The sequence below is a fragment of the Leptodactylus fuscus genome, chromosome 4 (assembly GCF_031893055.1).
Source record: "Leptodactylus fuscus isolate aLepFus1 chromosome 4, aLepFus1.hap2, whole genome shotgun sequence".
In the NCBI taxonomy this organism is placed as follows: Eukaryota; Metazoa; Chordata; class Amphibia; order Anura; family Leptodactylidae; genus Leptodactylus; species Leptodactylus fuscus.
The window spans coordinates 192496293-192521303 of record NC_134268.1 but is presented as its reverse complement, the minus strand read 5'-3'; the positions used below and the strand labels follow the sequence as shown (position 1 = coordinate 192521303).

The following is a 25011-nucleotide window of genomic DNA, read 5'->3' as shown; positions in this document are numbered from 1 at the left end:
TGTGACCCGCAGGCATGCGCAGTCTGCTTTGCCATAGAAGTTTGAAGCCAGCGCAGGAAGAAGACGCAAAGAGAGGCTGTTCCAGAAGATGATGGAGGCGGCACTGGAGAGTTCTCTCGCAGCTTTGGGGACACCCCAAGTGCTGTTTGAGCTCCAGGGCCCGCTCCCTGTGCTGCGAGAGAACTCATTTGCATACAGACAAAAACTGGGATTTATACCGAACAGCGGCGCGGAGAAGACATCTAAAGGTAGGAGAAGAATAGCTTTTCTTAAGTTTTTGTGACTAACATATAGGAATAGCCTTGAGTTTTAATGATAGGATCCCTTTAGATAAGAGCTGCTTCTGGCTATATACCTAGTCCATGCTTTTTGGTGGCCGAAATGAAAGTTGATAGGGGCAGGGTCCGGGTGTCAGACCACGACCAATCTCATACTGATGACCTTTCCTGTGCACAAATCATCAGTGTCAATTAATGAGGCTAGATTACACATCCTGGTGTTTGGGATGACAAGTGCCGATCAATGGTATAATTCAATAATAGGCAGTCACTTGCATCTGCCTTGACACAGGTTGATGCAAAAATACAAAGGAGAGAAATGACAAACGAACTGAAAAAACTGTGACAAACTATTGTACCCATAAACCACAGCTTTCATACAGCTGCCACTTACAAGATGTCACATATGTACATATACGTCAGCCTACTTAGAGATCTTAGTACTTGCCTGACTTTGGGAACCATCATGCGGTGCTGTACCATTAGTGTATGGCATATAGACGCCATAAGAGTGAAGACCTCCTCGCTGGCAGAGTCTCTCCACACCATATTGAGCAAGGTGTTAGTCTGCTGTTTAGTATCCAATTTCTTTAGGCACTCTTCTGTGATATACTGCACAGACATCACGCCATCTCCCTAGGCACAAGAATATATCAATGGAAGATTTGTCTAGTCTAGCTCAATAGTAAATCGTAAACTATAACAAAACATACAAAGGGGTATGGTCAGGATTCTTTAAGTTCAATTTAAAAACAAGTCATACTTTTCATGGACCCACTGAACAATAGTGGGAACAAAGACTTATATGTGTTGGTCACTTGTGTAGTCTTAGTTTTTAGCTGCGCTTTGAACATAAAGGGTTAAATCACTTACAACTGTGGTGACCATTTTGCTGATATCCTCATCATCATCTTCAGAGTCGCTGGCAAGCTCTTGCTGATTTGCAACAGTGGAGACTGGTAACTGGGAGAGAAAGGCCTGAAGTACCCTCAGGTATACGAGCATCCCCTCTTCTGATAGGGTGCCTGAAATACAAGACCAAAGTGACAGGCGGAGGGCAATAATAACTGTAATACACGAAAATATTGAGTTATCTCCACATAGCCTAACTTGGGTGAAGTTCTTATTTCCATTAATAAAGCTAATCATAGGATGAGCGCAACGGACTTTAACCGCGCTCCATTCACTCCAGTGTAAAAACACGATGGAAGTATTCTTCGGTCATGATTTTTACTTTTCAGATGCAAGAAGAAATCCTGCACGCACTTATTCTTCTGTCTGAGAAGTAAACACACATGATGGAAGAATGCTTCATGTTTTTCACACTGGCATGAATGCAGACAGGAGGCGTTCTATATTCTTCTGACATTGCAGCGCTATGTAATCCTGTTGATCTCATCCTATCGCAGATGACAGCAATGAACTTTATTAATGGAAATGTGAACTTAACCGATATCTAACACTAATCCAAAGGATATTTCACCAAAGCCATACGCTGCAAAATTTTGGGGATAGGAGAAGTTTCTGAAAGTCCTGTAACAATGGTCCTGAAATAACTACTATGAGTGAAAACTATTACATAGACACAGCAACAATAGTCATCTTTCAAGAGGACCTTTCATGCCCTCACAGATGTGCGGTATTATATACCACTAGAAAGCCAACAGTGCACTGAATTCAGCGAAATGTCGGCTATTCTCTTATGAGCTCCGATGCTGCAGATATCTGTGCCGTTAATTTCGACACCGATGTCTCTCCACTGTCAAAAGGGCGGGCCTTACAGCTCACCATCATCGCTGGGTTATGAGGAACACCCCTGACAGTACTCTAAGATAGCCTTGTACTGTCAGGAGGGGCATTTCTTACCACCCAGCGAAGACATTGAGCTATAAGGCCCGTCCTTCTGACAGAGGGGAGATATCGGTGCCGAAATTAATAGCACAGATATCTCTAGCATCAGAGCACATAACAGCAAATCCGACAGCGTACTGAATTTGGTGCAGTCGGCTTTCTAGCAGTTTATAATACCGCACAACTATGAGAACATGTAAATAGTTTAACTTAATCTAAAATGAAAAATAAAGCAACATATGCAATAGGTCCTGATTAAAAATCTTCTTATTAATTTCAATAACTCTTATGCAGACTATGCGTCTCTACAGTAACGGACGGCAAGCCAATTCTATGTGGTTTCATCCTTGAGTCCTGCAATCTCCTAATTTCTCCACCTATACCTTACTTTGTGCTAACATACCTTTCCTACAAGATGGAAAAGACTATGACTGCAGGATCAGACTACACACAGTTTGTCGTCTGTTACCATGGAGCCTGCATAGGAGCTGTGCAAACAAAATAGTAAATACATTTTAAATCAAGACCTGCATTGCTTTACGTACTGAGAAAATTAGAATATGTGCTTGTGTAGATGGGTGTGACATTTAAGCATGCTGCAATAGCCCAAAACAAATCGGAAAATTGAAGCAATAAATAAAGGCAAACATATTTTTTCATTCCTTACTCAGGTATGTTTCCCCAACTGTAAGCACAAAATAGAAAAGCCAAGGGGTCTGGTCACATCTCAGATGGCACTGAAGCTGTTCCTTTAGTAATGCATTCAGGAACAGTTCGTATGGGAAAGCGGTGTGCGCATCCGCCAATGCTGGAATGATGAAGTGGAAGATCTGATCGGTGTAAGGTGCAGCCAGAAACTCTCTGGTAAAGGCAGAGAAAACCTGTTGCCTAGACATGAAAAGAGCATACAGTATTTAGGAGAAAGTACAGCTCTGGTCATACATAACCAAAAAGCAAACCTACAAAGCAACCCTAACGGTCAGTTCACACTGAGTTTTTTGGCAGCGGATTTAGACGCGGAATCCGCCTCAAAATCGGCTCCCATTGACTTCAATTGGAGCCGCTCGCTTCTTTTTTTTCCGCTACTAGCTAGCGTGATGACCCTTCTTGAATCAACCGTGGCATGCGTGGTGCGCCACTCCCTTCCGATTAGGTTCATTCATTTGGGCCTAATCCAGAGTGGAATGCAAATTGCGCCGTGTGAACATACCCTCAGATTCATTTCCCCGCTGTCAGCTGGTTCATCCAGGAGTAGTGGAACATCTCAGACCAGGCTAGGCACAGTGTGCTCTGACCCCCGCCACTCTTGGATGGACTGGACGTAAGCAGGGGGAGTGTCTTAGACTACCAAAGCACAGTGTGAACAGAGTAGTCTGAGCTGTCGGCCATTTAACAGAAATTAAGATGTGTGGGAATAAAAAGAACAGACAAGAACAATATGTATCACTATGTATACTACAGTATGAACCTTGTGTTCATTTTTGTAGATTTTGCTGAGAAACATATATCAGTGTATAATACTGGGATGGGCAGTCTATGCTTTATTTTTTTTTCTCCTAAGACTATGGCCACACGATGACTTTGTCTGTGAACACCAAAATATTGTCATGACACCCTACGGCTCCTTCACTCATGTTAGTGAATGTAGTCACATTTTGATCCAAAGGCTTTTAGCTGCAAAAGAGTCAAATACTGATCAACTTTTTTGTGATGGTTGCATTGCAATCCCCAAGGGTCCTCTGATTGAAGCTATATGGTAAGGTGAACTTTCTGAGAGTGCTGTATGTGTTTACCATTGCTGTGGGGCTGAGCCTGTGGGGTTGTTTGGGTCTAGCCGGACAGCTGTGGTATTGCTCAGTGGGCACCGTGAATACTAAGAACCTCATGTTCATTTATGTAGATTTTGCCAAGTAGCATAGATCAATGTGAAATGCTGGGATGGGAATTTTTTTCTCCTAAATGTTGCATAGGAAAGAAGATCACCAGGTATTTTGACTATGACCTTTTGCATTTTTTTTTTTGCACTCGTTTTCATAAACCTTTCTCGTTGTTAGTGCCTAATACATAACGTGTGCAACCTAAGATGCCTTTACCGAAGAGACACAAAATGCCACTTGTAGTTTACCGGTAATGACCCCCATTTATGTTGGGCCTCCTCATCACGATTCACTGATCAAAATCCAGAATTTTATCACATGATATATCATAACCACATGCTTTGGAAATAGTTGACCGTGTGCGGGGACAGCGCTGGCAAAATTGCAAATTAAATTAAAGGATAATAATTCTCTTGATGAAATTCCCATTGCCAAAAAGCTGCCAGAGCGGTGGCGTGGATACACAGAACGTATGTCTCTTAATCTTCTACCCTAAAGTAATCAGTATAAATTGTGCGGCATTTCAGCTGATGTAAAACATGAGGATTACTCATCATTTATAACTTTCGGGCTTACATTAAACTCAAGAAAATGCAAATACACAGTATGGCAGCCAGAATGACTTTCTAAGTCTATGCAGAGGAGCAGGATAAATCATAGGACTGGAAACTCAGAAAACAAACACCACTTTCAAGGTCAAATCTTAAGATCAATTCCTCACTTACACATACTTTCTTATTGGAGGAATAGGCACCAATATCAACCATCTTTCAGGGTTTGTCTCATCTGAGCAACTCATTCCCTAGAGCTAGCTGCCCTGACATTCTGCTGAATGGCCTGGCTGCTAGAAATCCCCCAGATCTGCTGTCAAATCTAGGACAATGTGGGTAGCCATACACGTCCATGAGCTGCTACAACAGGGGAAGTGTTCTACTAAAAGCACGCACCAAAGTAACTAGGTAAGGAGCCACTTTCTACACTGGCGATCCATCCAAATAGAGCGAGGGCATCAGTTGGATTGGTCATCAATTGATAAGCCCAGGCCCCGTTCTGGCGTCAGAAAACGGAGAGGAATTTGCGGCAGGGAATCAGCAATCGTTTGTGGTTTCCATCAATAATACAGCCCAGGAGTCTCAAGCTGCGGAATCCACGTCAAGATCGAGCAGGACACTTATCTTTTCAGCGTTCCACACTGATCTCTGCCTCCCATTGAAACCAATGAGAGGCAGAATAAAGGTAGAATTTGCCGCTGATTTTGGGGCAGAATCCACCACAAAATCAGTGGTAGATTCTGTCATTCACAGAACAGAGAATATCTTGAAGGTCGGTGGAGGTGTTGCTGTTTAGGCCCACACCACTGAGGAGAATAGGGGATTTTTATTCCCATTCTGTATGGAGGTCGGGCAGTGCGTGTGTCAGTCCATTTATTTCAATGGAAGTAATCTGATTGGAGTGATGCGCACACTGTATGACTACCACTCCCTCCAGGATGGGAGATAAATAATTCTGTTCTATTGACCTGCCCTCAATTTCTTTCTGTCTTTTTTGCCAGACAAAATAGTCTAATCGACTACTGAGGTAAAAATGATGTGACCCTATAGTACCCTCAATGGGGATACTGTCCATGCAGACTGAGGCAAAGTTTCACATTATGCAAGAAAGAAGTGAATGTATATCAGAGATGAGCGCATGTCTTACCTCGCACCATCAGAGCAGGAGCTATATGTAAAGTGCAGCGGTTTCAGGACATTCTCTAACAGGATCTTTGCAATAGGGACTCTGGAGACGTCGCTATAGTCAATGCTGGAGGGAAGCTTGTTGTTTATTAGCAAGAACAGTGACCGGTAGTAACCTGATAGAAAGAAGATTTCGATTAATAAATGCTTAAGATATTAGGCCTTTTTATGATATATTATTATTACTACAATTGCCATAGGATTCCATATATATTTTATTTCTCATCTTGGCACTTATGGCTATATCCACAGGACTTGTCATAAATGCCCAATACGGCGACTCCATTCACAGCTGTGATGAAGGAGAGATGGTAACACAAGCAATGGTCTACCTATTCATTTACATGGTAGTTGGAAATGGTAGCGAGCCCTTCCTCTGGCATCTATATGACATTTATGACATATCCCATGGTGCAAGTGTGAACAAGTATTTAGGCGACATGCACATTTATGACATGCACATTTATGACATATCCCATGGTGCAAGTGTGAACAAGTATTTAGGCGACATGCACACGAGTGCGTGTAACTGGGATGTGGTTGAACGGTGAAGATGGCACATGGACGTGCCATCTGTGCCTCCATGGCCCCATTCATTGAGGTCAAGCACAGACTGCAAAACAAACAGGAATAGGACCTGTGCTGAGTTTTGCTCAGGATCATGACCCCATACACAGGACCGTGAAAATACACAGTTGTGTGTATGGGACCATACAAATGAATGGGACAGTGTGCTTGCCGTGAAAAACACAGCATGTACACTGAATGTTCACTCAGTCGTCTGCATGAGGCCTTAGACACACCTAGATATGTAAAAAAAAAAAAAAAAAAAAAAAAAACAGAAAACACCACTTGAACAAATTACCAACCTTTCTGAATCATGTAGTGCAAAATTTGTTCAACTAAGGAGGCCACGGTCACGGGATCTTGTAGGACAGGTAAGTAAGTGTTTTCTGATGAGAAGACTTCAACCATTCTCATGGGTAGTGCAACATTGAGACTGTCATCATGGCACTGCTGTAATAACCTGTATGGCCCAGGAAGATATGAACAGATGTAAATCAATAAAAAGCATGCAGTAATAAAGCGTGTCTCCAGTAATGGGTTACGTTCAGGCCACCATTGGCAGCTTAAAGCGGGGACACATGGAATGAACACACTGCAGAATTTACATCAAAGATATTAAGCAATATGTTCCTCTTCAACCACTAACAAAAAAAAAAATAATAATAATCAGGTGACTTTTGCAATTGCTGACCTGGTGAGTTATCCTTAGGAACGATCAATATCGGATCAGTGGGGTTAACATCTGGCACTAGTGGTTACTGCAGCTCAACTCTCATGGAGCGGTTCTAGTTCTAGCGGCCGTGGCTAGCAATATTAACTTGTCAGTGGGGTTGCCCCACTAGACGCAAAAAAATTTTAACACTTTTGTACTACAGGGAATACGAATACAAATTGAACAATGTACTCGCTCACCAAGTGCATTGCTCACTCTATTCATTTTCCGAAAGGTGACCCCTCTGGTCATGTGATCGGCAGACTGACCTGCCAATTCCCACACCAGCCATTTTTCCTGCGTAAGCCTATGAGACCCTGAATCTTATGCTCTCATAGACCTACATAACAATCAGTGGCCGGTGTGTAAATCATCAAGTCAGTCTGCCAAACGTGTGACCACCCTAGTCACCGTTCAGTGAATAATGACCTTGGCAAGTGAGTGCAAGGCTTACTTTGTATTAGTATTACTTTGTATTGTATTGTATTGTATTGTATTACTTTGTATTAGTATGCCCTGTAACTCTTTGCTGAATGAGTAGGGCTTTAAGGGTAATACAGAGATTTTGTTTTACACTCGCGTTGTCTTTCCTATAGCAATAAATTAAGTAACACTGATCAAAAATGCAAGACGCATGTGTGGTTTCAAAAACTGCATGTGTTAACACGAATAAAACCTGTATGTGTAATAGCACTCTTAAGCTGGGACAACACGGGGGTTTTTTTGGAACGAATTTTGACGCAGAGGCCGCCTCAGAATCCGGTTCTAAAAACTGCTAGCCGTGACTGGATGCCGGTGCAGTGCATAGGCATCCAGTCGCGATATTCCGCTCTGGATTCGGCCCAAATGAATGGACCTAGTCGGTAGGGAGGTGTCGCACAGTGAACTCTGCGGCGGATTCCGCATGTTGCTTCAAAGGAACCCACTGAATTCAATAGGAGGTGGTTTTTTGAGCCGGATTTTGACACGGATTCTGACCGAAAAACCCCGTGTGAACCTGGCTTTAAAGGGATTTTGGGAGACTCAGCCAGAAGCACTGGCCATCCTGCCGTGTAGGAGCTTTGCAATAGAAGTCCCCATCGTACAGTTGCTTAGACCATATAAGACCTGAGTTCTCAGCTGTTTCTCCCATCTTCATAATTAAAATTCTGGAGCTAACGTGTCCACACAACGTTGCTGGAATAACACTTTAATAGCTCCTTTGTATTTCCAATCAGAGCTTACAAGGGGCTGTTCAGGTTCTGAATGTAATTGATAAGGATAACCTATCCACAGGATAGGTTATCAGTATCAGATCACTCAGGGTCCAACACCACGACCGTGTCCCGATCAGGTATTTCGGCTGCCGGAAGCCATATACTAGGTATATGCTTGTAAAGAGCCCTGCATACAAGAAAGTGGGATTGGGGCTGCAGTTCCAGACACTACTGATCTCAAAACATTGATATCTCGACAACATAGGCAGCGATTCACCAAGGAAAAACATGAGACCCTAACCTATCTATCCGAAGGGCTAGTTTGAGATGCTATGCTGAGTTTTAGTGACAGACTCTCATAAAGCTACTGCATTTCTAGCAATTATCTTCACTTTTACAATAAGGAGGTACACAATGAAAAATCCAACAAAGAAACCTATAGCTGGTGCCAAAGTACCTGAATTGGCCAGGCCAGAAGTGACTAAGCTCAAGTGACGACTGTGGCCGGTCACTGGTCTCAGTAGTCACATGTTGGGTACCGATGACATCACTTCTGATATGTCACTAGTACCAAAAATGTGATGCTGAGGCCAGTGATTGCCACAGTGGTCATCTATAAGCTTCTTCACTTCAAGCCAGGCCAGCTCAGTCTGTGCACAACAGGGAACAGGAGACGCATCACCCAAGTGGAAAAACAGACTAGCATCAGCTTTTTTAAAATGTTTTAATTAATAATAATAATAATTATTATTTATTATTATTAATTTATTATTTTTGTATTACACAACTCCTGCCCCACAGTGAGTTTTTCATTTATCACAGACACCCCCTTTAAGTGCTGCTTGAGATTCACTTACCTACAGCATAACCCTAAGAGCCTCTTGATTTGATACAGACAAGTCAGTCTGTCGGGGCCAGTGAGTTGCTTTACAAACTGAGAATTGTGTTTTATCAAGTTTTGACATATCCAAATCTATGAGGAGGAGAAAAAAAAAAAAAAAAAGAGGTTAACTGATTAGTCTCCGGATGTATACCTTTCCTGGTATTAAATGCAATTTATTCCTGTAGGCGGATCACAATTTTTAATTTTTTTTTTTTTATTTTTTTTTTAGCTCAAAAGCTGGACCAAAGGGAGGAACTGCTATAAAATAATCCCATTACTCACCTTCTTCCCAGTCTTTGCTTACTGTGCGGCAGTGTTGACATGCCCATGTGAGTAGTCAGGTGTCAGCAGTCACTGCTGCCGCACAATTAACAAAGACCAGCGGAACGCAATGGAGCGGATGCTGGGTTCTATCTGGTGGTGAGTAATGGGATTTTTTCTTATTTTGACTATCCCAATTTTTTTTTTGATCTTGGAAAGTAGTCAAATTTGCAAACTAAATGGGTTTTTCAGGAATTCCCAACATCTAAATACATTACTAGAAAATCCTTGGAACGTAAGCACTGATCTAAAGTAGGCCTTTCTACTAACATTGTATTGTCCAGGTCTACTTTTCTGACAATCTAATTTGGATAGAATTAGCTCAAGGGTCCCAGGGTAAACACAGATCGGATATTTTATTATCCAACAAAACCTCATGCCACTGGTACATAGGGTATAACAGAAACTGGCACACATCAATGCATTCATGTCTAGCTGTGTCCATCAGATATCCTATGTCCTTTCAGAACAATTATGTGCCATCATATCTGCAGCAATATACATTTCTTTCATGTATCCGGCTACATATTACAGTAACATGACATCAATACAGCCTGAAAACAGTGCTGCCGGGTACAAGCTCTATGGCTTCAAATGGCACATGTGGATATACATAAGGTACATCTGGCTAGACAGAGGCATCCCTATTAAAGACGAATGCCAAAAAATTCTGCCTATGAGTGGGACCAGCCAAGCATCTTGGGAATCCTCCAACGCTTGGCCAATGGAAAGATTGGAGGGTAAACATAAGTCAGCCATGTTTGATTCCAACATACAGTGGGGCAAAAAAGTATTTAGTCAGTCACCAATAGTGCAAGTTCCACCACTTAAAAAGATGAGAGGCGTCTGTAATTTACATCATAGGTAGACCTCAACTATGAGAGACAAAATGAGAAAACAAATCCAGAAAATCACATTGTCTGATTTTGTAAGAATTTATTTGCAAATTATGGTGGAAAATAAGTATTTGGTCACCTACAAACAATCAAGATTTCTGGCTCTCACAGACCTGTAACTTCTTCTTTAAGAGTCTCCTCTTTCCTCCACTCATTACCTGTAGTAATGGCACCTGTTTAAACTTGTTATCAGGATAAAAAGACACCTGTGCACACCCTCAAACAGTCAGACTCCAAACTCCACTATGGTGAAGACCAAAGAGCTGTCAAAGGACACCAGAAACAAAATTGTAGCCCTACACCAGGCTGGGAAGACTGAATCTGCAATAGGCAACCAGCTTGGATTGAAGAAATCAACTGTGGGAGTAATAATTAGAAAATGGAAGACATACAAGACCACTGATAATCTCCCTCGATCTGGGGCTCCAAGCAAAATCTCACCCCGTGGGGTCAAAATGATCACAAGAACGGTGAGCAAAAATCCCAGAACCACGCAGGAGGACCTAGTGAATGAACTACAGAGAGCTGGGACCAATGTAACAAAGCCTACCATCAGTAACACACTACGCCGCCAGGGACTCAGATCCTGCAGTGCCAGACGTGTCCCACTGCTTAAGCCAGTACATGTCCGGGCCCGTCTGAAGTTTGCTAGAGAGCATTTGGATGATCCAGAAGAGTATTGGGAGAATGTCCTATGGTCTGATGAAACCAAACTGGAACTGTTTGGTAGAAACACAACTTTTCGTGTTTGGAGGAAAAAGAATACTGAGTTGCATCCATCAAACACCATACCTACTGTAAAGCATGGGGGTGGAAACATCATGCTTTGGGACTGTTTCTCTGCAAAGGGGCCAGGACAACTGATCCGGGTACATGAAAGAATGAATGGGGCCATGTATCGTGAGATTTTGAGTGCAAACCTCCTTCCATCAGCAAGGGCATTGAAGATGAAACGTGGCTGGGTCTTTCAACATGACAATGATCCAAAGCACACTGCCAGGGCAACGAAGGAGTGGCTTTGTAAGAAGCATTTCAAGGTCCTGGAGTGGCCTAGCCAGTCTCCAGATCTCAACCCTGAAATTTTGTTACTGACCAAATACTTATTTTCCACCATAATTTGCAAATAAATTCTTACAAAATCAGACAGACAATGTGATTTTCTGGATTTGTTTTCTCATTTTGTCTCTCATAGTTGAGGTCTACCTATGATGTAAATTACAGACGCCTCTCATCTTTTTAAGTGGTGGAACTTGCACTATTGGTGACTAACTAAATACTTTTTTGCCCCACTGTATCCGAGCCTTTGCTCTCACAGGAGATAAGCCTCTATAGAGGTTTCTGAGAGTGATTTATTCCCTTCATCCTAATGGGAACACATGCATGCTTGTCCAAGGTCATCTTGTATGTATATGGGGGATTGGGAAATATAACATGTGCTCGCTAACAGATAACTAACGTGTATGGACAGCTTAGCAGTGGTTAGTAAAGATCCACAATTTTTTTTCACACTATTTTGAGCACTGTCATCCAATACAACAAATGAACAGTAACGCGTTTGTATGTTGTCCCTGTGTTTGTTGGGTTTCCTCCCACACACCAAAGACATTCAAATAGGAAACGTAGATAGTGAGCCTTTTATGAGACAATGACTGACAATGTTCGTAAAACACTACCCAATATGTTGGTGCTATAAAATTAACAGAAAAAAATCTACCAATATCATTTTATAATGGAGTGTGGAAAGTTAAAATTACATTTCGTATAGCAGTGAATAAGCCGTACCAGAAAACTGCACACAGTACCCACAAACATTATATAGCCGCCAAAAAGGCCTCACTGGGAAGTTTATTAGATGGATAGGATTTCTAATTGTCCTTACCAAACGCTTAGAATCTTCTGCCTGTCTGTAAAAAAAGAGCAGTTTCCGCACAAGAAGTGTAAGGCTTCTTCCATCTGCTGAGGGGACACTGGAAGGAGCGGAGTTAGCACAGAAATCAAACTCGCTTCTTTGGATGGAGTACTGAGAATGAGAAAGAATAAGCCCGACATCAGCATCACGTTTGTTAGTCTGGCGGCACAATGTATAGGATGTGCTGGGCATGTCAGGAGGTACGCACAGCACCAAAGCATTTATGCATCTTGGTAGGAGAAATCCAACAGGATACACGGCTTATTGTCTTTTTTTTTGCTGTATTTATGTTCATATGCTTATACACGGCACCCTCTATGAGCAGATGTTTGTAGTGTAAAGTATAGGGGATCAACGGTGGGTTCATATTTCAAGTACCTGTAGATTTGGAATCAGTGCAACCACCAAAAATCATGGCAATGTCAAATTCTCCCCATAGAGTTTTACATCCTACAGTACGCAATATTATTCTTATTGCTTGGTCAGTCTAGTAAATGTGAATAGTAATGGGAATTACATAGAATGTTTAAAACCACAAAATATAATTTTTTTGTTAAAGCAGCTGTCCCATGTGTAGTCTTATAAGCTATACATAGGAGAGGGTAGAAGCATCTGACCTCTGAGGGTGCCACTGCTGGGCTATGTTCAATAGTCCATTGAAATTGAATGGAGCAAAGCACCTATGCACGCTCAGTTCAGACAAGGGGACGGATTGAGCCGATCTTAAGATTTCAGGATCGTTTTTAAAATCTGATTTTCGATCGACAATCGGGATCCGATCTTTCCCGTTCCCTCAACCCCAAGGCTGGTCTTACACGACCGTATTGAATGTACGGTCCGCTAGTTGCTGATCGGCAGCATAGACTCCGCAGACATCCGTGTCCTGCCGCACTCACCCATAGAGTTCTATTGGCGAGTCCGTGCAGTGCCGCAATTCACAGCCATTACGGACATGTCCTATAAATTGCGGACCATGGTTGCAGACCGGCCACACCACGGATAAAATATCTGGTGGTGTAAGAGGCCGCACTGAATATAATGTGTCCGCAATTGAAAACCCTTAATTGTGGACCATTTGCGGACTTACATAACAGCCGTGGAAGACCAGCCTAAAGGGGACTGCCATTCTCATGATCAGTAATGGGACTCCAAGTGATTAGAAGCTTATATAGGCGATAAGTCTTGTTTGTGGGATCTCTCTAAATGATAAATACAGTGTAAGTGTACAGGAAAATACATACTTGCTGTTTTCTATCCCTGTAGCCTCTTATGTAGGATTGTATAATTATTGCATTCTTCAGTCTCCTCCTCTCTTCCTGTAAAAAAAAAAAATAAAAAATCATTAAAACAGGCTTCAATAAAAGGACAAAATAACTGTAGAAGTATTTCAGTTTTCTCTGCTTTATGGTTTGGTAAAGAATATGATCATAACTTTGATAACAGACTGAAGGTACAGCCACAAGTAGCAATCAAAATGCCTCTGAAAACAGCCCTAATATAATGTGGGCATCTCACATTCAGCCCTTGACTAAATCAAAGGGTTACACATCACATTCAGCCAAGTCAAGGAGCAGCCACATACACTTAGAGGATCACTCACATTAGGGAATCACTTAAAAGGGGTTGTCCTAGACTACAAACTGACAACATATTCTTAGGATAGGTCAATAAGTGATTGGTGAGAGCCCAACACCTGAAAGTCCCACAATCTGTGGATATGTGCACAGTGTACGGAGCCAGGAGCAGACGGTACTACTCATAGTGTAGGGGCCATGCGGTACTATTGCAGGAACCTGGCACAGCCACCACCGTATACAGAGTTATCTTCTTACATTGTGATATCAGCTGAACAGTGGGGGTATCGGACCCTCATCTATCTCATACTAATGACCTATTCTAAGGACAGGACATCAATATGTAGCCTTGGACAACCCTGTTACTTTTAGATATGCACCAGACACACTGCTTTACTGTAATTTTCTATGATCCTACCTCCCTCTTTCGCCTTTCCTCCTGGGTTCGATGAAGTAGAGAGGCTTTTTCTTCCTAGAAAATAAAATATAGTATAATGTTATCAAAGACATTAACTAGAGATACAAACCTTATTGTGACCTTTCAGGATGAAGTTTCCATTAGGTAAGAACTGACTGAATAAAAAGACCTGAAAGAAACCCTGAAGCAAATTCAGATGCAGAATTCAACAGGAGTGGAATTGGCATTTAATCAGCATCACAAACCACATGTACTACATGCGGATTTTGATGTGGATTAGCTGCAGATTTGCACATCTACCCATATAGATCCAAGCTCATAAGACAAAACTACCATAAAGCAAGTGACACTATTAATAAACACAATAATATCAGCATTTATTACCGATCAATATTGGAGAACAAGCCAAAATGTCTGTAAATCAGGGTTAAATGTCATTCTACATGATCAGGCAAGCTGCAAATACCCTGAAGGCCACAGGCACCTGTTCAGGAGAATCATAGCTAGTCATCTGCTATATTTGTGCCAATGTCTGGAACAATGCCTGCAGAGACTTCTCTTAGGTGAAGCAGCTCACAGGACATCTAGAAGATCTTCTTGAAAATCATAAGGATGGATTGCAAGGTTTTCTCTAAATAATAGCAAATGCAAAATTGAAAACTATAAACAGAATAGGAGAGCCACGAAGAAGAGACTCAACATGCAAGTCAAGCTCTGTGCTCAGTGGGTTACTGTCTCCATGCCACGCCTGCTATTACCCCCTGTGCACACACATTTAGCACATCACTGTTGAATTATCAGTTTAACGCTTGTCTCATAGTGACATGTCAGAAGTAGAGATGAGCGAACAGTAAAATGTCCGAGGTTCGATATTCGTTTCGAGTAGCCCCTCAATATTCAACTACTCCAATCGAATATCGAACCCTATTATAGTCTATGGGGGGAAAATGCTCGGGGTAGGCAACGTTCGATCAAATTATACTTACCAAGTCCACAATGAGGGTCGAGCTGGATCCTCCGTGCAGTCTTCTCCTTGCAGCGTCCCCGCGGCGTCTTCCGGCTCTTCATTCACTCTGCCAGGCATCGGGCCTGGGCAGAGCCAACTGCGCATGCCTGCACTACAAGCAGAAATGCGCAGTCGGCTCTGCCCAGGCCCGATGCCTGGCAGAGTGAATGAAGAGCCGGAAGACGCCGCGGGGAAGCTGCACAGAGAAGACTTCTAAAGGTAGGAGAAGAACCAGCATTGATTGGCCAACTGTATAGCATTCAGCCAATCAATGCTGGTTCTGCATCGAACTTTTACATTCGAACAGCAAGTGGTACTCGATCGAGTACGAGTATTTCGAATACCGTAGTATTCGATCGAATACCTACTCGATCGAGTACTACTCGCTCATCTCTAGTCAGAAGGTTTGATCATCAGGGTCTAGGTGCTGGGACCTCCAATGATCACTACAATGAAGCGGCAGAAGCACTGAGCAGCGCTCCTCAACTCTTATCAGCAGTGCTTGACACTCCTTAGAGAACAGAATAAGGGCGGGTTCACACCTGCGCCCGGTCTCCACTTTGCAGGTTTCCATCTTCTGCCCGAGAAACTGGACAGGAGACTGAAACCAGCAGTCACTTTTCAAACCCATTCATTTGAATGGGTTTGCAAAGTGTCTGCCTGTGAGCATTTTGTGGTCTCCACGGCGAAACCGTTTTTGGGGGGTTTTTTTAAACCGGACACAAAGTCGGACATGTCGGACACTGACTGCCGGGTTTCCGATTCCTGTCAAAGTCCATATAAAAGTAACCCCAAATCTCTAAGAAGAGTCGATCACAGCTGAAGAGGCATAAGCACGTCTGCCATTTCCTCTGAGTGACCACAGAGGGTCTTCAGCACCTGAACCCCCCCCCCCCCCCCCCCATCAAAAATTCTGATACGTAACTTAGACATATCGAAATCTTTATAAAACGCCAGCTCCCCTGGACACATAACAACTGATGTTCCTTACCTTTCTACTTGCTCCTCCCAGCGACACCTTTGGCCTGGTTTTGAAATCTCCCTCAAAGCTGAACATGGCTGCGGTTTATCCCATCTAGGACATATGGGGATTCTGTGGGGGTCACTAAGAGAAAATAAAAAAAAGTGAGAAAATATCCAAATAAGCAAACATTGTGGAATTATGGTCACGTGCTACTCTTATCCATCTGTGCAAACGGATCAGAAAAAACCCATTAAAATCCATGTAAAAAATACAAGAGCTTTACAAAGACGTTATCTTCCTGCTCCAGTTTTTGAGCTACTTGATATTTTCTTCTTCATTCAGATCTAATTCTACATCCAGAATCCTGCCGATTGCCTATTTTATTGCCGTAATGAAGTTGATACACCATAGAGATTTGTCAGCTGAATGTTCATTCAACTCAGAGCTATCTCAGACTGTTCCTCTATATCTGTGCAAGGTGCATGCCTACCGAACTAGGAGAGAGGAGAAAGCTGGGGCAGAACTAAAGGATTGGGCTGCTGACATCCACCTGAGAGATCCTGATCTCTCCCAACATCCATGGTTGGCCAAATCGGTAAAAGGAGAAAAAAAACTGTGTTTCAGCGCAGATATCCAATCGATTTGCCACACATTTTCCCCTTTGCATTGCTGAAAATGCACAGGATAAAATTAACTTGATGTAGATTTAAAATCCATCCTATGGATCAATTTCCGCACAGATTCCGCGTGATATTTTTTTCTTATTGACGCCTGCGGATCTGCTTTGTTACAATCTCCTCTACTTTGCTGCTACTGTAAAAATACAGCAGATCTTCTGCACCAAAATTCTCTGCAGATATTCTGTAGTGTTTCAGTCCATTGTTTCCTACTCTAAAAAGAACACAAATCAGAATATAATGTATGTACAGTAGACATATTCATATTTTCCTATTGACTTTAACATCATTTTAACCCCCCAACCACTTCATAGAAACCCTGCCAAAGACTGTGAGAGGGAAACTGGCCTAAGAGCTTATTGACACGTCCCTTTTATACAGACCTGTGACTAGGGCTGGGCGAATACTCGCTAGTAGCGGAAAAAAGAAGCAAGATGACCTATCTTGGGGAGGATTCCGCGGCTAACTCAGCCACAGCGTCCGCAGCGCGAGATCGCCTCCCGGTTAGGCCCATACATTCGGGCCTAATCCGGAGTGGAATGCTGGTGCACTGCATCGGCATTGCATCGCGACTACCAGCACAGTATGTTCACATGCGGAATCCATTTTCCACCGTGTGAACCGACCCTTACTCACCTCTTCTGGGATTTGGTGTGACTCAGTGTTCTCTTTGCGCTTCTGCCTGATGCCATAGACCACTGAGACAGTGATTGGGCCTCAGCAGTCCCTGACATCAGTCAGAAGACCCAAAAGCAGCAGGGAGTTGCGTCAGAGCCCTGGAGAAGTGAGTAAGGGTGCATTCACACTACGTTTCCTGAAGCTTATTCTGAACGTAAAACGCGTTCAGAATAAGCGGCGTATAAAGCAGCTCCATTCATTTCTATGGGAGCCGGCATGCGAGCGCTCCCCATAGAAATGAATGGGCTGCTTCTTTCACTGCTAGCAGTCCCATTGAAGTGAATGGGAAGTGCCGGCGTGTACGGCTCGGCATGAGTAGAGCTTGCCGTATACGCCGGCACTTCCCATTCACTTCAATGGGACTGCTCGCAGTGAAAGAAGCAGCCCATTCATTTCTATGGGGAGCGCTCGTATGCCGGCTCCCATAGAAATGAATGGAGCTGCTTTATACGCTGCTGATTCTGAACGTGTTTTACGTTCAGAATAAGCTTCAGGAAACGTAGTGCGAATGCCCCCTAACACTGTTTTTTAGATTTGATCACCTCACCTGGGCCTCCACTTAATATACTCTGGGGTCTGAAGGGTTTCCCTATAGATTTAATAGGGAAAGAAAATACACAGAGGTAAATACAGCAAGAATTAAATGGAGGTTGGGAATTCCTCACAGGCCAGTGATGATGCTCAGCTCTAAGAGTGCCTGCACACGGAGTAAAGGCTCGCTCATTCTGACACGTAAAACTCGTTCAGCGTGAGCAGCGTAAAAAACAGATCCCATTGACTTGTATGGGTGCCGACATACGCGCGCTCCCCATTGAAATCAATGGGAGGCTTTTTTACCTATTGCTTTCAATGTGATACGCACGTATGCCGGCACCCATAGAAGTCAATGGGATCTGTTTTTTCCGCTGCTCATGCGTAAAGGCAGATTTTCCGCTGCAGATTTTTATCAGCAATGGGTGGATGGGATTAGCCAGAATCCCACACACTTTGCAGATACTGTAAAACTGACGCTAGGTTCACACTAGCGCCCGGAGTCCGTTCTAAGCTTTCTGTCTTTTGCACGCAAAACCGTTTTTTTTTTAAACCGGACACAGAGTACTGCATGTCCGACTGTGTCCGATTTTAAAAAACGGTTTAGCGGTGGAGAGCATGAAATGCTCACCAGCGCTCACGGCCGGACATCTTTCAAACCCATTCAAATGAATGAGTATGAAAGAGTCCTGCAGGTTTCCGTCTCCTGCCTCTGTTTTGTGCAGGAAACGGAAACCTGTATGAACAGAGACCGGGCGCAGATGTGAATGAGCCCTTAGTGTTTTTTTGTCAAAGCATTTCTGCCCCAGCCAAAACACTGCGTTTTCGCAACGTAGGGCCCTGGATTTAATTTGCTATTTCTGAGTGGAGGACAGTTATAGTAATGGCTTACCTGCACAACTACCGTCCTCTTAACATTATGTATATTCTGTGCATTACTGCATGTTCTGAATTCCCCCCTGGCTACAAATACTTTTCAAAAATGGTATGAGGAGTATTTTTACTCTGACAGACAAATATGCAGTGTGACCTCTGGGTATACAACGTTATAAGTCTCCTTGGAGCGGTATAGTTACCCTCTACAAATCTAAACTGCTAAACTAGGTTTCTCATCCTATGACAGTAAACATTTTGGGCCCCTTCACACAACGGACTCCACCTCAAAATCTGCAGCAGATTCCGCCATCATTCCACCTCCCACTGTATCCAATGGGAAGCAGATATCGGAGCAGGCTGCTGAAAAAATAAAGCGTTCTGCTCGTCCTTGTCGCTAACTCATGCTCGGAACATCCTGCTGCTTAGACCCATTCATCTGGGCCTAGTCAGTGGAGGAAAATGAAGGGGAATGAGGCAGATGTCCACCTACAATCCATGTGTGTGAACATACCCTTTAAGGTTCAATTCACAGATTACAGGCAGAGATCTCAACAGTGATAATAAAAAAATCTATCTATTTATGTATATCTATATGTGGCCTCTATGACAATGACAAGCATAGCAGTACTTCAATGTTGTTGTTGGCTTAGTGAGAAATGTTACCCCGTAAGATTAGGGCTACGAGGCTAAAGCATAAGTTCACTTGTATTAGATTTGACAATGGCAAATGGAAACCCCTAGGCTGAAACTCAGATTTCTGCAATAGATCAGCACCTTCATTGGGCTTACTGTCATTCTATAGGGCTCAGACTTTCCCAAATAGAATCCGCTGCGTACTGAACCCATTGTCACCCATAAGGGTATATTCACACAGAAATTTTTGCAGGCGGATTTTGACACAGAATCAGCCTGCAAAAATGGCTCCCATTGACTTCAATGGGAGCCGCTCACTTTTTTTTCCCGCTAACTAGTAGCGGAAAAAAGAAGCAAGATGACCTATCTTGCCGCTGATTCAGCCACGGCGTCGGCGGCTCGAGACACCGTCCTGTTTAGGCCCATTCATTAGAGTCTAATCAGGAGCGGGATGCCGTGATGGAATGCAGAAGTTGCATTGGCATCCCGTCGCAGCTAGCCACGCGGAATGTACACAAGGCGGAAAAGGTTTCCACAACCATTTCCTCCGTGTGAACATACCCTTAAAGGGGTTGTCCCACGTCGCATACTCACCAGTCTTCGTTGCTATAAATTCTTCTGTCTTCCAGCTTTGTTGCGTCATTGGTGGGCGGGGTCACATATGCAAAGCCAAGCGGCGAGATGCCGCCGGCCCTGCGTGCGCGCTCATAGACCAGTCTAGCCTTCACAATGCAATACAAGCCTGACATCCGTCTCTCTCTATTACAGCGGATGCCTGGTCTGTATTCGCATTGTGAAGGCTAGACTGGTGTATGAGCGCGCACGCAGGGCCAGCAGCATCTCGCCGCTTGGCTTTGCATATGTGAATACAGACCCGGCATCCCCTGAAATAGAGAGGCGGATGCTGGGGAGTGTAGATGCCGGCACAGATGCCAGCAACATCGCTATGCTTCTGCCCTGCATGAAGCCAGCAGCGGCAGAAGCGATGCTGTTATTCCGCTCTGGTGTCCGTCTGCATTCACCAGAATGTAAAAAAAAAAACAACATGGCGGAAGCTTTCTTCGCTAGAAAGACGGAGGAAAAAGACATGCATGCAGGACTCTCTTCCGTTGAGATTCCTGTCTGATTAGGCCCAATCAATCAGCAGTGACAAGTCGCAAAGTCAACCAGCCATGGCTATACTGCGGTGGAAAATCAAGAATTCCTCTTCCTTTTATGCCGTGTGAATTTACCCTAACAACAGTAGTGAGAACCCGCCCTTAGGTTACATCCCCATGTTTAGTTTCTGCAGAAATGCAGCGGAAAAAAAAAAGCTTCATTTTACAATAGCAGAAAAGCAGAAAAAACTCAATGAAAAAGCTGTAGAAAAAAAAACACACCATACATTTTCACTGCATTTTGTTCCACTATGTTTTTCTTAGCTGCGATTCACTGCATATGACCTTAGCTTTGGTGGGTTTTCCAGGGATTTTAAATTGATGACCAAGTGGCAGCGTTCACTGGTCACATGGCCTGATCACAGCTCAGTCCTATTCAAGGGAATGGGCTGAGCTGTGATACCATGCTACAATGTACAATACAATGAAGGACCAAATACACAGATTTATGGTGGAAAATCTGATTAGTAAGGACCCGTGCTCGCCAAATATTGTATTCTGCATACACCCGTGAGGTACCCTGCAGCTGCATCCATTTCAGAGAGGGATCATCTGTCAAGCGATCCCACTGCTGATACAAAAGTTGTGTAATCGCAACTCATAAAGGTGAGCCTTACTCTTATATTACCAAACTGTTCCAATACAGCCACTCGGTATCTTCCTTTTGTTTTTGAGATTATGCAACAATGTACGGCACTGGGCTTGGTAAGTGCTGAAATAAACTGCTGACGCTAGCGTCATACTTGTCGTCTCTTTCATTCAGGTCAGCTGGGAGAGCCGAACCACTATAACAGCGGTCACACATGGACCCCAATAATAATAATTGGGTCTACCGGTGTGTCATTTTCAATCTGAAAGTGGCAGAGAGAAAAGTCTTCCATGTAGGAGGATTTTCAGCACTTTCTGTGACGGAGTCCCCAATGCAGATGTGAACCCAGCCTGATCAGTGGGGGCCCTGGTGTTAGATCCCTGCCAATCTAAGCTCACACTGAGTTTTTTGGTCAGGAATCCGCCTCAAAATCAGCCTCCAAAAAAAGCCTCCCACTAGAACTCTATGGGGAGGCTAATTTTGAGGCGGATTCCTGACCAAAAAACTCAGTGTGAACTCAGCTTGATAGACAATTTATCCTAAGGAGAGGTCATCAATTTATAAGTCCCAGAAAACCCCTCTAAGCCTAAGGCCCCGTGTAGTTTTTGGAAATCGCAGCATTACCACTGGCTAGAATCCCATCCACTTTGCCGGGACTGTAAAACGCTGCGGTTTTTGAGTTCACGCCACATGGGGCTTAAGCCTAAAACAGACAAAACAAAATCCTCTCTCACGTCTGCAGTGCATTCAGTTTTCTGCTGCATGTGAACGGGGTATAAATAAAACACACCAGTCACTTGCATTAGTTACTGTGCGCCAGAGGAATCTCCTAGGATTGTGGCCCAGATTCTTCTCCTAAATCTGGTGTGTGTGCACACGGCCTAAGAAGCTTTCTGACAATACGTACATCTTATTGACTAGATAGGACACCCAGATTTATGGACCACACAATTTCGGTCACATGATGCAACTTTTGACAGATCTTTTAGCTATTTCTCCAATTAGACATCCGTGTAGATAAGAACAAACCATGGAAGAGCATCACCCAACTGTCCTGCGCTACGGTAGTATATGTACACCAGGTACCATGCCCATCACCAAAAACAGCCTGAAACCATTCTGGGGTCTGGTTGGGCCTTTACAGATAATGTAACACATCCAGCAAATTGATCTAATAATGATGATGATGTAAAACCAGTGCCAAAGATGAAATCATACACCACCGTCACAACACACATGACATCATATCACAGCCGCTTCTTATACTCTATAGAATTAAGCACAAATCGCAGACTTTTACATAAACCTCCAATGACAGCGAGCGCTAATATTGTTACGGATCTCCCCTAGTGACATCATCAGACTATTACAGTGACATCACTAATACAATAAGCAAAGCAACAAAAGCATCATCTTTAATCAGAAATGACAGACTGATCCCAATGGCTACTGCACACTGGCTGCTAGGAAAGAACAAAGGCTAGGGCAGCAGTGACGTCATCTCCATGACGTCACGGCTTAGAAGAGTGGCTACTCCTGTATTAAGGGGACTTAGGGGTTTCCCTGTCACATATGACTCAGCAGCAGAGATACATGACAAGGAAAGCTTTACTATACGACGTGCTGCAATATGCCTGACACCGTGGCTTCTCTATGTGCAGCCGACACACTGGCCTGTCCCCGCCGGTCCCTTCTCCCCTGCACTGTGACAGGTGACTCGTTACCTGGGAGCTCAGACCGGGCACCACTCAGCAACAAAAACAGCAGCAGCTCCGGACATTTCCCTTGACAACGGAAGTCCCGCCCCCAGCAACCCGGCTCCATCTGTTCAGCACATTGGTCGCTACCGGCAAGTATCCCCCACCTCTGGTTGGAGGAGAGCTGTGCCAATCATATGTCTTCCTGCTGCGTAATGACGTCACTGGTCAGCCAGGCTTTTGCTTGCATGGAAGTGTTTAATAAAGCATTGTTGAAAAAAAAAAATAGTGCTGTTAGCGAGCGGCTCATTCCTATAGGACGGCGTAGGATGTTACTCCTCACGTGACCGCGGTGAAGGACCCGCTCTGTATCACGTGATACTTCTCTACAAAGGTCAAGTCTCCTCACCTCGAGTAGTGAAGGAGAATGATCGGGCCCATCATGGGGGCAAACTCTTGTATATCCACATATATAGTACAATTACTATTACTATATATAGACTGTATTGTCTGAGACTCTGTCTTCCTAATTACATCAGGGAAGACAGACTTGCACATCCTCAGTCAGCGCCCTCTATTGGTGTGCATACTTGAGGCACGGACATCCTAATTACATCATGGAAGTCAGATTTGCATATTCTTCCCATGTTCCTTTGCAGTGGAGCGCTCATGGCTTAATAAGACTCCACACACCTATATCTCCCTATGGAGTGACGATATCCCCTTAACCCTATTACTATATATACATTGTCTATGTTAAGGCCTCATGCAGCAAATCGCAGCCAAGGAGCGCTGAGGACACTCATTGCATTTTTTCCGAAATATTTTCCCCACAGAGTTTTGCTTTACAGATTATACCCTCAGCATTTCTGTAGTTATAAGTGACACGCTGCAATTTACAAAAGAGCAACGGTTTTAGAAATCACATTTCTGCTGCATGTTTTATTTCTGCGATGTGTGAGTGGGACTAGCCAAAATCCCATCCACTTTGCAGGTGCTGGAATACACAGTGTGTTCACAACTTAGGGCCCTGGCCAAAAGCAACTTCTTTTATTGCAGATTTTGCTGCGTTTTTTTGAATCAAATCCAGGATAGAAATATCAGAACTTCCTATAGATCTCCCATTCCCTTTGTAGCCATTCTTGGCTTTGACTCAAAAAAAAACAAAAAAAACACAGAAAAATCTTCTACATTAAAAGCTGTGTTTCTGCAAACTGTGGGCTCAGCCTTACATCTTTGTGAAATATAATGTATTGCTAATTATTATTATAACTTATATATATGTTTGTGTGTTTGGATGTTTGTTTCTCAATCACGCCAAAACAGCTACACAGATTTGGCTGAAATTTTACACATACATACATTGCGTCCTGGTTTGAAACATAGGCTACTTACTATGCCCCTGCACGACTGCACTTCCTGACTGACGACAATTTGCTATTCTCAAGGACCTGAGACAACGTCATCCCAGGTCTTTGAGCAATTCCTCGATTGGCTGGCCCTACTGTGTGGTGCACATGCCAGTTGCGCTTACGGCCGCACATGCCGGCTTAGGTTACGGCTGGGCGAGCAGTGTATCGCCTTAACTTCTATGGTCAGTACAGCAGGGCTGGGTGCTGTTCTCTCTGCTAAGGCTGGTGATGCGCGGAATAGGCTGCGATGTAGCAGTGCCGACACGCGATGTAGCAGGGGGGGTTAACCAGCGGGGGCCAATGTCGTGCGCTGGGGGGGGGGGGGGCGCCGGCTCCCGGATAATGGGGGCTTCGAGCGGGAGGGCTGGCTGCTGTTGCGGGGGGGTTGGGGGCGTAAGGAATGCGGTGGATCATAACCGACAGGAATTCGCTACATATAACCGGCTCAGCACCACGCCCAACCCGCAGATGACGTCGCGGGCGCATGCTAGTATTTTTTAAATTTGCTAAATAGGAAAAAGGTATCTAACATGACACCAAGGGGTTAACTAACATTTGTTTTTATTTTTTTTC

The 25011-nt window shown here is 43.8% G+C and overlaps 1 protein-coding gene across 1 annotated transcript in view; it reads right to left on the bottom strand.

Annotated features, from left to right (window-relative positions):
• Window positions 1-23128, bottom strand: part of UBE3C (ubiquitin protein ligase E3C) — a 76192-nt gene extending 53064 nt beyond the window's left edge. Inside the window, exons 1-11 of the mRNA XM_075271518.1 lie at window positions 23054-23128; window positions 16216-16329; window positions 14219-14272; window positions 13468-13542; window positions 12197-12337; window positions 9075-9190; window positions 6612-6769; window positions 5705-5858; window positions 2797-3017; window positions 1152-1303; window positions 727-914 (exon numbers count right to left, since the gene is read on the bottom strand). Of these exons, the coding sequence (XP_075127619.1) occupies window positions 727-914; window positions 1152-1303; window positions 2797-3017; window positions 5705-5858; window positions 6612-6769; window positions 9075-9190; window positions 12197-12337; window positions 13468-13542; window positions 14219-14272; window positions 16216-16281 (1325 nt within the window). The 5' untranslated portion in view covers window positions 16282-16329; window positions 23054-23128. The remainder of the gene's footprint in view (window positions 1-726; window positions 915-1151; window positions 1304-2796; window positions 3018-5704; window positions 5859-6611; window positions 6770-9074; window positions 9191-12196; window positions 12338-13467; window positions 13543-14218; window positions 14273-16215; window positions 16330-23053) is intronic.
• Between the last annotated feature and the right edge of the window lie 1883 nt (window positions 23129-25011).